At 38.0% G+C, this 14107-nt stretch overlaps 1 protein-coding gene across 1 annotated transcript in view; it reads left to right on the top strand.

Moving 5' to 3' along the window:
- Positions 1 to 14107, top strand: part of HPS3 (HPS3 biogenesis of lysosomal organelles complex 2 subunit 1) — a 46340-nt gene that overhangs the window by 30483 nt on the left and 1750 nt on the right. Inside the window, exons 10-16 of the mRNA XM_044670847.1 lie at positions 198 to 378; positions 1914 to 2147; positions 3385 to 3570; positions 3913 to 4101; positions 4615 to 4722; positions 9602 to 9811; positions 12343 to 12433. Of these exons, the coding sequence (XP_044526782.1) occupies positions 198 to 378; positions 1914 to 2147; positions 3385 to 3570; positions 3913 to 4101; positions 4615 to 4722; positions 9602 to 9811; positions 12343 to 12433 (1199 nt within the window). The remainder of the gene's footprint in view (positions 1 to 197; positions 379 to 1913; positions 2148 to 3384; positions 3571 to 3912; positions 4102 to 4614; positions 4723 to 9601; positions 9812 to 12342; positions 12434 to 14107) is intronic.

Here is a 14107-nt window from a genome sequence, read left to right on the forward strand (position 1 = left end):
ATTACAGAAATATGTTGAAAAGCTCAATGATATCAGCTAATTAGGTTTGGAGTGAAAGCATTTTTGCAAGTCTAGAAAAAATATATAGGCTACCTGTGTCCTTATCACTGTTTGACTTAAGACTTCTAAGATGGTGGGAATTTAATGTCTTTTATTCATTTACTTATTCATTCATTCATGATTTTTTTTTTATTTAGACTTGACACTCAGTATTCTCATCTGGCCTTGCCTTATTATAAGATGTCTGGGTTATCTATGACTGATGTTTTGACCAGAATAGACTCAGTTATAGAGGATGGATCACAGAACCCCGAGAGAGGTTTACTCTTCTACATAAATCATTCCCTTTATGAGAATGTGGATGAAGAATTAAGTGAAGTAAATATATTTTCTGTTTCTTTATTTATAGTATATTTATTCTCCATTTCTACCTAGGATTCTAGGTGATACAGCACATAGCGTGCTGGCCTTGGAGTCAGGAAGACTCGAGTTCCAATCCTGCCTTAGACACTACAAGCTGTGTGATGCTAGGCAGGTCACTTAACCTTTGCCTCAGTTTCCTCATCAGTAAAATGGAGGATAATAATAACACCTCCTCACAGGATTGTTGTGAGGATTAAATGGCATAATAAGGAAAGCACTTTGCAAACATAGAAACACTTAGCTATTATTAATTTTGTCACTTAACCTCTTAGTCTTCCAATTATTTATCATATCTGCATTATTTTGGAGAAAAGTTCCAAATTGGAATTTCCCCCTTTATGTCAAGGAAATCATCAGTTTGGACCAAAAGAACAATAAAACTCCCCCAAAACATCTTTTTTGTGTTTTCTTAAAAAATTCAGCCAAATTCCAAATGTTTTACCTTTGAAATCATACTAGCTTTTGTTGGGGAAGAAAAGCAAATATTCTCTTTTGTCTCCCATTAGTAATTATAGAATGATAGTGGTGGAAAGGCTCTTAGAAACCATCTAAGTCCAAACCCCTCATTTCAGGATAAAGACACTGAGGCATCAGATTGGTTTAGTGACTTTCCTATCATCTCATAGATAGTGCCAGAGCAAGAGTCAGAACCCAGGACTTCTGACCCCCAATCCAGTCATTGCATCCACCATTCCCAAGCTGCCACATTTTCCAATAAGCTTGTGCGAGGGGCCGACTTCCAATAAAGAGTAGCCACATTTTGCTGTCGTGGCCCAATGTACTTCTCAGGATTTGTTCATTTAGGATTCTTTTTAGAAAACTGACTGTAATTGATTATGACTATGCCAAGTAGAGTCTGAGAGTCTAAAATATTTAAAGATTTGACCCAAATGAATATATTTTCATAAAAAATTTCTGGTGTGTTTAAGTATGTATCCACACACATATGGTCATACACCTGGGTACAGACTCACATGTATACATGCATATATGTATATTTGTGTGTATATATGCATATACACACATATGTGTGTGTGTTTAATATCATGGCCCTGGATTTTCATTAGTATTGGGAACTCTTAGTATGGAAACTCCTTCAGTGATAAACATTTGTGACTGATGCCCAGGGCACTAAGTGATTTAGTGATTTGCCATTGATCACCACATCACTATAGATCAGAGACAGGGTTTGGACCCAAGGCTCCTTGACAACTAGGTCAGCATTTGTGTCCCTAGCATCTAGCATTGTACCTGTTACATAGTAAGCACTTAATAAATACATGTTTATTGATTGCTCTAATCATGTGAGAGCACTTAAGTTTATCAATTGCTATAAACACAGTAGGTGCTTACTAAATGTCTGTTTATTGACTGATACAGCTATTCATTTTAGGTTATCAATTGATAACCCATCTAGGCACTGTCTTTCTTCTTTGCTGACCTCATCTCCTGCTGACTGCTGCCATTTTGTTTCTTTCCATCCACTCTAGGAATTAGCAACAAAAGTGATCCAGATATTCAGTATTGCAGAGCCCAAACAGCTGCCCCATGCTCTCTGCAGCCCTTGCATGAAGAATGTGGATCCTTTAATTGCCATGAAGTATTTAAAAAAGCTAAATCCATCTGGAGTATCCTCTGTCTTAGTGGCCTTGACCAAGGCAGCAATGGCTCTGAAAATAGGAGATCTGGACATGTACAAGAAAGAGATGAAATGCCATCCGGAGGTAAGGGGCATGGCCAGGTAATTCTCTCTTGTTAACACAGAGGAGTACAGGATCTAGTCTTAGCTCCACATCCACAAGTATTTCCAGCTCACTCCCTGATGATTGCAAATAATGAATCCTCTAAAGAGGTCCCATTAATAGAATTTGCCCTACCTGTTTCCATGGGGCCATTGCCAGTTACCATATTTAACATAATCATAACTTTGAAGGGTGCGGATTTGAATACAAGCACCACCTCATAGGAGTCATTATTCACCTGAATGCAGATCCAGTTATAAACACCTACTTGATTTTTGATGTAAATTCACACACACACACACACACACACACACACAACCCAAAAACCAGAAGAGAACTTGGACATCCATCATCTTGTCTAATCTTCTCATTTTAGAGGAAACAGATGAGGCCAAAGAAGCTCAGTGATTTAGGTAGTTTTAAGTTAAATGATTTATAATAACTAGAGTTCTGGGCATAATAGACAAGAGTTCTGCACTTGTATTCAGGAAGATCTCCTGCCTTTGGCACTTAGCTGTATGATCTTGGCAAACCACATAAAGTCTCTGAGCCTCAATTCCCTCATCTGTAAAACTAGTGAATAATATCAACATCTGAGTTCTTTGCAAAGTAAAGCCCAAATGAAATTATGTATATAAAATGTATATATTTTAAAACACACACATATGTACATGTATATAAAATAATGTTTATAAAATATATTAAATGTATATTAAAAATAATGTATATAAAATTGGTAAGTGTTAAAGCTCTATATAAATATTAGTTATTGTTGTCATTATTTTTTATCCAGTACCAATAGTTGTAGTCAGCATTTGAACTTACTCCCTCATGGAATTTATTATCTAGTTGATGGAGAAGTAGTTAAGAGAGAATGTATGCTATTAGGCATCATCTCACCAGGTAGGATGTGATGGAGACAGAAATGCTAGAAGAAATTTGAGGAAGAAGAGACTTTTTTAGCTGCAGGGGAACGGGTGGATGAGGACAGATCAGAAAAGGCTGTCCCTGGACATAAGGTGATGCAAATCTGCCCAAGTTAGGAACAGAGGAGGTCAAAGCTTCTGTGCCCATTGGCATGGAGGTCAGGGCCATGTACTTCCAGTTCAGGTTAGATAGCAAACCCCAGGCTCAAGGGGGAAAAATGTGTTTGAGAGTTTGGATAGCCTGAATATAGTAGACTTTATATTTCAGATTTGGATTTATTTCTCCTCTGCAGATGAAGTTGGTGTATGGCTTTATTCTAGAGCCCCGACTGTTGGTCCAACAGAGAAAGGGGCAGGTTGTGCCAACGGAGCTTGCTGCTCACCTCAAGGAGACTCAGCCCGATTTGCTTGTGGCCTCTGTCTTGGGCTTGCAGAAAAACAACAAAATTGAAGTGGAAGAAGCAGATGCCTTCTTCAAGGTTCATACTTTGGGAAATGGGCAAAGTAGATGTGTCTTGTCAAGAGTCCAGGCCATTGATGCTGCCTTAGGGAGAAAAAAGCAAACCTTCCAAACATCCCCCATTCTCCTAGAAGCCATTTAAAATAAAAATATCCACTGAGGGGCTCTTGCACCCAAGAAGGATTTATGAATTTCCCCAGGAGTTCGATTCTGTTTGACCTGGCTCTGATGTGGACTCCCATTCCCCAGCATGGGGGCGTTGAGTGCTTTTGGGGGGGGGGACCTGGGCTGTTAATGCTGTAGAAATGAAACTGATGTGTTTATTTGGGCCTGGGGCGGGCTTTATTGTGATGTTTTCAAGGTGCTTTGTGGCAAAGATGAAGATGTTATTCCTCAGCTCTTGGTCGACTTCTGGGAAGCCCAGCTGGTTGCATCCCTCCCCGAGATAGTACTCCAGAATCTTTTCTTCAAGCTTTTATCTCAGTATATCTGGAGACTCTCCCAGAGGCAGCCCCCGGACACCAAACCATTGAGAAACCCAGAAGACCTGGTAAAATGACTGGGAAGCCATGGGTGCTCATCCTAGGCTAGAACTTTGTGTGTGTTTTAGAGATCTATGTAGGCAAATGTATGGACACATCTACACATATATAGATACATGGACATACACACAGATACACATATCTGTGTTGATATTTAAAAAATGTTACTACTATTAAGATTTTGGAATGGATTTAGCTAATTTGTAACTCAGTCGAACATTTATTAAATAACCACATTGTGCCAAGCCCAGGCTCTGAGAATACTAGGACAAAAAAACCTTGGCACATTCCTGTTCTCTAGGTGCTCCCATCTGGGCAGGAAAGACAGCTCTGAGCCACAAAACGAATACGTTTTTAATTGTTACCTAAGAAAATGTTAGCTTAATGGGAATACTGTTGAATTCTTTTACAAGGTAGCACGGTGCCATAAATGTGCAGAAAATGCTTGTTAGCCCAGAATAAAAATCATTTTGTGGAGTGCTGTTTTTCCTATCTTATGGGAATTATATTTTCCTTTTCAGATAAACTCCTGTAGTCATTATGGCTTAATTTACCCCTGGGTTACCTTCTTAACATCACCAGACTCTTTACATGATCAAAATTATGCAGAAGACCTTTCTAAATTACAGGTAATTATAGTGTTTCCTTTTCTGACGAAGGTATGCTCTAAGGTGAATAACTTTCTATGACCAAAGTCTCTGGCCAACAGCCTAAGAATATACTTTGACTTTTCTGCTTGCCCTTCCTAATCCGATCATTTACTTTTTATTACTTTTGCTTTTCTATGCGTCACACATCTAATCAGCTCCAACAACTGTTGTCAACACTTTTTCCTTCCTCTGGAGAAAGTAAGATTGAAACAACCAGTCCATTCAGAGCTTCTTTGGAAGTTTATTCGTCATAGAAATCAGAATCTGCCTTTAATTCAAAAACTAGCAGGAGTGCAACAAATGGGGGGAAAATAGAACAGATAACTCAGTTTTCCTGTGATTCATTGTTAACTGTTTACTCTTTGTAAAGCAATGTGTGGGGGACCAGAGATAGACAGAATGAGAAATGAGCTCTGCCTTCAAAGAGCTTCCACTACATTTGGAGTGTTTAAACACTTTTTCAGTTCAATATATATTTATGTACCTGCTATGTGCCAGAGACTTTTCTAAGTGCCAGGAGTGCAAAAAAGAGGCAAAAGATGTTCCTGCCCTCATGGAGCTTGCAATATAAACACTTCCCCTGCTGCTGGAAAGCACGATGGCATTTTTCCCCAGGCTAGAGGTGGAAAGGAGGGTGGGGTTGGCAGAAGGGCATGTACCTGCCACGGGTTGGCCCATCCATGGCTGGAGAGCAGAGCAGCGGGTCTGGGCCAGGCTAGATGGGGAGAAATTTCACCATTCAGGAGATCTGGGCCCGTGGCAGGAGCTGGAGTGGTAGCAAGGTTGGAGCGGAGGATTGTGCAGATATGACATGGCAAAGTCCCATTGGAGGAGTGATTCCTAATATACACAAAGGCCCTCTGGGTGCGTCCATTGGCAGTTGGCATTGTCTTGATTAAATCAAACTTCACATTATAATGTGATCCGTGAATGTTCATCAGAGATTGACCTAACCACACATCAGGGGGAAATGAAGTCATTACAAGTTAAATAATACCTGTTGTCCAGAATGAAATGTGCCATTGGCTGGTCTGTTGCTTGAATGATATGTAGTATATCAATATTAGACTACAAGGAAATAGAATTATAGATTTTTTAAAATACTACAAGCCCCTCAGATTAGGCATTTGTTTTATTTCCCTTAAACTAATTTTGACACTTTAAATCCTGATTTATATAAATATAGATGTGAGTACACTGTATACATGTATGTATATATATAAATGTACACACTTAATTATATGCATACATACAAATACATGTATATAAACATATAAATTTAAGTCTATATACATATAGAATAGACAAATTATAGAAATAGAAATTATGTACATAAATATAGAATATATAAACTATAAAATAATTTATATATAGCATATAAATGCACATATATAAAATATAAATTATATTCATGAATATATACTATATCAACTATAAAATAAATTATGTAAGAAACATAATGTGTAAACTATAACACTATAAATTATATATAAGTATAATATATAAAGGGGCAGCTGGGTGGCTCAGTGGATTGAGAGCCAGGCCTAGAGACTGGAGGTCCTAGGTTCAAGTCCGGCCTCGGACACTTCCAGCTGTGTGACCTTGGGCAAGTCACTTGACCCCTATTGCCCACCCTTACCACTCCTGGGCCAAGGACGGTCCCTAGCCCGGATGAAAAAGGAGGAGGGTTGGGCGTGGGGCTAGCAACCCCACCCTGTAAAAACTACATCTGCTAAAGAAACTGCAACCTAAAGTAGGGGCAGCTGGGCTAGCTCAGTGGATTGAGAGCCAGGCCTAGAGACGAAAGGTCCTAGGTTCAAATCCGGGCTCGGACACTTCCCAGCTGGGTGACCCTGAGCGACTGTGTGACCCATTGCCTACTGGTTGTGGCCCTATGCTCCTAGAATGGAGTCCCAGGATTAAAAAAAATAATAATATATAAACTATGAAATTATAAATTATATGCATAAATACAGAATATATAAAACCTGTATAAATATATAATATAAACTAGAAAGTATATATATAAATATAGAATATATAAATTATAAATATATAAATATAAAAACTATATACACATACATATAATATATAAACTATTAAATATAAAATATATGTAATATAAAAATAAATATAAATTTATATATATATATAAATATGTGATATATGACTATATATACATTTAAGTATATACATAAAATAACAAGTATAAATGCATGTTTGTATGTGTATAGATATATATCTATATATACACAATAGACACGTGTGTATCTGAATCACAGTATGGATGGGCAATGAGCTGGGTAAGAATCGAATGGCAGGTAGAGAGTGGGCAGGATTTTATTTAGAATATGATTCCTTTATTTAGAGTACTATTCCATTTAATGATCCCAAGTGTTTCCTTGGCTCACAAATCCATCTTTTTAAATATTAATGCGCCCCTGGTTCTATATAGGTGTGTATTTTTGGACACCAGTCTCTGAAAAATCTGGTGATCATCCACGTGCAATAAATCACATAAAGGACATTGCCCTGGAAGGGTATTTTCTCTCAGAAGAGGATCTGGGGTTGGCCATGTAGTGAGGGGCCTCAAGGGAGAGAACTCAAAGACCTCAAAAGGTGACCCCTGGCTTGTTGGGGTTCCGCTGTGGGAGCCCTGGGTGAGGAGATGGACCAGAGCCCCCAGGAGGAGAAGGCATGGAGGGGGTGAGGTAGTTGGGGGAGATGCCCTTTAGTTGTCAATGAGACTGCCCCAAGTCTGACATTGACCACAGAGGACGCAGAAGAGGAAATATGTTATGTTTAAATGACCTCCCATCCAGAGGGGGTTGTTGATTTGGGTTTGGTTTGGTGTGAAGCCATCACTTACCTAGAACTAAAGCATTCTATCCAGAAGTCTTCAGGGGACCACCTAGCCCATCCTGGCCTCCAGCCAGGGCTATGCTAAATGGGAAGTCCAGACACAAAACTGTCCACCTGTTTCTTAAAACAGGTCTTGGGGGGCAACTGGATGGCTCAGTGGATTGAGAGTCAGGCCTAGAGACAGGGGTTCTGGGCTCAAACCTGGTCTCAGACACTTCCTAGCTGGGCAAGTTACTGAATTCCCATCACCTAGCCCTTACCACTCTTCTGCCTTGGAACCAATACACAATATTGATTCTAAGATGGAAGTTAAGAATTAAAAAAAAACAAAAACAATCCAACAAACCAACCCAGATCTCAGGATTAGATGCCAAGTAAATGAGGAATCATTCTTTAAGTGCCTTTTTTTTATGCTGACAACTGAGTAGATAAAGATAAGAATTCATTTCTAAGAGGAAACCTAATATTCTACGTATTAGGTACTAACCTTACTCTCAGAGTTGTCCCATGGTTGATAGCTGGGAAAAGACTGTCACAATTATTAGTAATAGATATTTCATATCCTTTATCCTCCTATGAGTCTGAGAAGACCCTATAAGTAAAAACCATGTCAAAAGAGAGGAGAAAAAAAATTAGAATCTGTTCTTTCAAGAAAACTTCTTTGTTGATGGTCAGAGATGAAAGAGACATTCTATAGTAGAAACAATACTCTTTGTTTTAAAAAATTAATGAAATGGGTTATCCCCTTTATAAACTAACATTTATATAGTGCTTGTTGTATACCAAGTGCTGTAATAAACACTTTACAAATATTATCTCATTTGAGTCTCACAGCCTCGGAAGGTAGGGGCTATTATCCATTTTCCAGATGAGGAAATTGAGGCATAGGTTAAAAGACATGCCCAGAGTCACACAGCCAGGAAGTGCCTAAGGCTTTGAATTCTAAACACAATACTACCTACCTGATTTCCAGTTTGTACAAAATATGTGCATGTTGTTTCCCCCATTAGAATATGAGCTCCTTAAGGGCAGAGGCTACTTCCCTTTTGTCTTTAAATCTAGTACTATGCTTGGTCTAGTCCTGGGTAAGTACTTGGTGCTGGAATAGCTAATCATTGAGACTGGGTGTCTGAACCCAGTAACTTGTCATTCCATCTCCTGTTTTGGCTCTGGCAGTATTTGATCCTTGGAATGCCCTCCCTCCTGTGCCTTTTCTCATAGCATCCTTCCTGCCTTTCCCCTTAACTTGAGCTCAGGGGCCATCTGCCTATGAGTTAGTGCTTCCTTCCTCATCAGATGATTTTGTATTTACTTATCTTTTTATGCGCCATTTGCTCCAGGAAAATGTAAGCCCCATGAGGGAGCTTTATGTCTCTGCATCTCCATTGCTGTTCAGATCAGCAGTTTGCACATAGAACTGCTGAATTAACTGTTTATTGAATTGATTTCATTTTCAGTGAAATGCCCAAGAAATTGCACACTCTAATTTGAATCTTTAGGATTTTAGCAGCCTCCTTTTTTAAATAACTTACTCTTCAACACATTCTTCATTTAAGAAACCTGTTTTTTAGCATTCACTAGATAAGTCATTTTTAAATACTATTTAACTCTTGTTGCTTGATTCAAATGGTACTACAGTAGTGTATCAAGATTAATAAAATGTATCATGGATAAAAGTTGGCCTTAGAATCAGGAAGGTCTGAGCTTTAGTCCTGCCTCTGACACATACTAGCTTTTTGATGATTGGCAGGACATTTTAATCTCTCTGAGCCCTATGATTATAAGTGGTAGGTGGACTCTCCCAAGCACTGGGCTAAGAGAGTTCCTACATGTACCAAAACACAGTTCTTGGACATACCAATGGAGGCGCCATCTTTTCTTGACCATGTGTGTTTAAGCAACCCTGCATGTTGTGTTTAATTCATTGGGTGCTGTGTTAGTTTTCTAGATGTTTGTATAATCCATCTTCATAACTCATTTACTTTTCTGCCCATAGTCTCTGATATGTGGTCCTTCATTTGACGTAGCTTCCATTTTGCCTTTCTTGGAACCACTGTCGGAGGACACGAGTGCCGGCCTCAGTATTCATCTCCTCTGTCTCACACGCCTGAAAGAGCATGAGCGGGCCATAGACTCGCTGCTGGACAAATGCCCTGAGGCGATCATCCCCTATGCTCATCATGAACTGAAGGAGGAAGGCCATCGGGTATGCTTTTCCAATTGCCTTTTAAAAATCTAGGAGCTTGAATTCATTCAATGATTTCTCATGTTGTGTAATTGGGGATATTGTGTTTATAGAGTTGATTTTTTTAGGGTTCTGAAAGAAACTAGCATCTAATTAAAAAAATTTTGTCCTTGCCTTTTATTTTTATATCATCTTTATTCTGAATGTATCATTGTCTTTCCAACAAAACTTTTCTTACAGCAAAGATTTCAAAACAGAAACAAAAAAATTTTGGCAAAAGAGAAGTAATCTCTCGACTACATTTGATGACATAATGACAAATTTTTATTTAAGTATTTGTTTTATGCAATATGTTGTGCTAGGGTCTCGGGGAGAGACAGAGATAAGTGGGACAGATAATTTGTTTTTGGAGTTGGAAATTCTGAATTTGGATCCTACCTCTTATGCTAGCTGCTATGTCACTTTGAGAAAGTCACCCTTGGCTTCATTTTCCTCATTTGTAAAATGAGGGGTGGTAGATTAGATATTCCCTGATGTCTCAGTTTTAGAAATGTGATCTTTCTTTGTAAAGTCTTATAGTTTAATGGGGGGAAGAAAAGATACATTCTCAAATAATGATAACAGTTTATAATATGCTTACAGGGGATAAAAAGGAAGTTCTCTGAATTCAAAGGCAGGAGAGATCACTTTTGAACTATGGATTAAGGGAAGTTTTCTTGGAAGAGGTGGCTTTTGAACTCTGAAGGATGGTCAAGAAAATCTCAATATCAGGAGGTTAAGAGACGGGGGGAATCATTCCAGGTAGAGAGAATACTTTAAGCTGTGACACCAGAGGGTAGAAAATGTTCATGGTGAGGAGCCCATTTTGTTTGAGTCATGAAATATGGCAACATTTCTCAAAAGAGTGTTTTGGAGGCCTCTGGAATAGCCAAGACTGTTTAAATGCAAAAAGTATTTTAAAAATTTAAAATAAAAAAACTAAAAACACGCAGGAAATATGAATTGATATAATAACTCTTACAAAAACTCTTTAGTGATGAGGGGAGAGTACTTAATAATTTTAAGTGTGTAAAGGTATCAAAAAATTTTGAGGAGCATAGAATAAAGCATCACAAATAAAATAATATGCTCTTATGTTCATTTCATATTTTATATTTTTCACACTTCTATGCATTATAATAGCCTTGTAATGTTGTCTGGATATGTACGTTAGAAAGCATTTATTAAATGTCAGGAACCCTGGAATACAAGGTCTGGAGAAAAACATGGTCCCCACCCTCAAGGGACTCCTATTGTAATGGGGGAGAAAATGTGCAAGATAAATACTGAGTTAGATGTTAGCTGACCCTGGAGAGAAGGCATAGATGGTGGGGCTAGAGTAGACTAGAAGGACCTTCTGCAAAATGAAGAATTTGAGCTAAATCTTAAAGGAAGCCTGGATATGATCTTGGGGAAAGAGCATCCCAGGCATTTGGGACAACCATTAGCAAGTGCATGGTGTTGGGAGATGGAAAAGAGGAATTAAGAAAGTGGATTGAGGGCCAAACCTAGAGATAGATGGGCCTGGGTACTAATATGGCCTCAGACACTGGGTAACCCTGGGCAACTCACCAAACCATTGCCTACACCTTTCAGTTCTTCTGCTTTGGAACCAAGACGCAGTTTTGATTTTAGGATAAAAGGTAAAAGTTAAAAAAAAAGTAAGGACACTAGATGGTAGGGTATATGGAGAAATAAAGTATGAGGAGATTGGAAAGGTAGAAAAGAACCAGGTTATGAAGGATTTTAAATATCAGAATGGTTCTGGATGAGCCAAATATTATTGGAAATCCTTGGAGATGGGAGTGATGTGTCTAGACTTATCCTTTAGTTCTCTGTTGTCCTCCTTATAGATGAGAATTCTGAGACTCAGAAAGATTAAGCTCTTTGTCTGGTCTTACTACTCAGCATATAGTCAAGACTGGTGTTGGAGGCTTTTTTTTTTTTTTCCCGTGCTTCCTCTTAAATTCTTGATTGATCGATTTCTTGGAAGTCACGGAGTGAACGACCAGGATTTTTGGTCAAAGTAATGTAATGATAGAAAATTTTCAGTGGAATTATTTAATGCATGTTTTTCCTTGAAAGAATTTTTACACTTTTACCCTTGTGTTGGTGCTATTTCCAATGCCTAATTTTGATTTAAGTTCCTTTTTTTTTCATGGGACACTAGAGGGCGGTAATGTGACACGGCTTCACTTTTGGATGAAAACAGCACTTTCAGACCCCTTTTGGAAAAGGTGTAGCATCAGAAAACCAGATTTTCAGATAGTGCATTTGCCCACGGAACCATCTTGCTTCCCCCTAGCCCATCTTCTTAAGGACTGACTTCTGAAAAAGGTTCCTTTTGCATATGATATTACTCATCTTTTAACATAGATAAAATAGTTTTGCCCTCTCATTCAGAGACTTTCCTTGTCATTTAGTCTTGTTTTTTTTTGTCTACATGGCTGTCGTTAACACACTTCCTGGTTTTCATTACGCTTTTCTCATCATATGAATTTTTCCTCACCCAGGCTTTATGGTGGAAAAAATTGCTTCCTGACCTTTGCCAACGATTAAGAGAGGGTGGGGAGAAATACGACGTGCACCTCTCATCTCTGAAGGGTAAAGCATCCACTTTACTAAAATGGAAAGAAATGAAAGATCATTTTGGATGCAAAGATTGCTGAGATTTGTATGTGGGAAGAAATTTTGGAGTTTTTACCCCATTTTGATGGCATGGCAGTCTGGTGAAGCCAATGTGGTATCCGCAATTACTTGGTCACAAGAGCCAGGAGGTGGTTTGGGGAATGAGAGTGCTTGGTTGGCCTCCCTCTCCTTCTGACTTAGAGTGCCATTCTTGAGGGTCTCTGCTTTTATAACATAAGTTAACTGGCTCTGTATTCATAATTAGTTCATTAAGAAACACCTGAACAACATCCAAGGTAATTCTAACATCAAAACGTCCTGTTCCTGTAGGCCAGATCAATTCTTTAGGGGGGTTCTTAAGGTAGACCCTTACTGTAATCACTTGTATTTGTATATGGTTTATATCTTATATATTTATGGTATATATATATATATGGAGAGAGAGAGAGAGAGAAACCTTTATGTGCAAAGAGAAGGAATTTCAGAAAGAAATCCCCAAATTGCAGGACAGTTGTTGGTACTACCTTGTTAAATTTACTGTGTACTTTTTTTAAAAAGCCAAGCTGTACGTACACAGAGATGGATGGTTTTCATAAACAATGCTCTATTACTGCCCTTTGTGTTTGGAAATGTTTCCCTCTGTCAATTTTATACTTAAAAGAATTTAAAATATATTCAGAGAGTATGAGACTAGGGAACAGAATCCAGCTTTATGCTACTCAATATTCATTTCCAAGCTATCACTTTTCTGGGTAGAGATAAAAAAACAAAACAAAACTGGACAAACCTGTTTAAAGGACTTGCTTTTCAGATGGATTTAAAGGAGGTGGCTTCCTGTGCCATGCAACCAGCCTTTGTCAAAGGAGGACAGTTTTACCTTTGTCCACATTTCTAGAAGCATTAGTTTGATGGGGATTTAAAAAATTTGGGTCATTTGTTTAGCCAAATGTGTAGTTTTGTATGGCAGGATCCCTATAACCCAGCTGTTGCTGCTAACCATATTTGTTCATTGTGTCCTGAGAATTAGTGGCAGTCAGAAAAACACTTGAGGAAGTTTTAGCAAAGCATACTTAGATTTCTTGAGCAAAGTAAACTACCCAGAATCAGAATTATAATTCTTATCCTTAAGTCTAATCTCTTCTCTCTCCAGAAGAGGGCAACCTAAATCTCTTTCAATCATAGAACTGAAGTTTTTTTAAAAGTCCCCTTTGAGGGAAAAATTATGCTGTTACTAAATGCTTATTAATAGCTCTTAGGTGTTGTTCATTCCAAATGACACATAGCCTCCTGAAATGTGGAGAAATATGTGTTTTTAAAAGGTTTTTAAAAATTTTATCTTTTTATATATTTTAGTTAAGAAAATATTAGTATTTATTTTTTAAATGTTCATGATTCTGTATATTTAACTTTAAGAACAATATGGATATACATATATATACACATATGTTTTTGTGTGCAAATGCAGACATGCATATTTAAAGAAGACTCTTAGGGATCTAACTTATTTTGGCACCTAACTTTGATAAATTGACTATTATCTGACTTAAGGCTAACAAACTCAAAAAGTTTGGATAAAAAAGTAATGAGATTTGATTGAAAAATGATAACAGCTAACTAGATAGCAAGCCATCCTTTGAGGTTCAGATATAT

Source organism: Gracilinanus agilis, chromosome 3 (assembly GCF_016433145.1).
Source record: "Gracilinanus agilis isolate LMUSP501 chromosome 3, AgileGrace, whole genome shotgun sequence".
Taxonomy (NCBI): Eukaryota; Metazoa; Chordata; class Mammalia; order Didelphimorphia; family Didelphidae; genus Gracilinanus; species Gracilinanus agilis.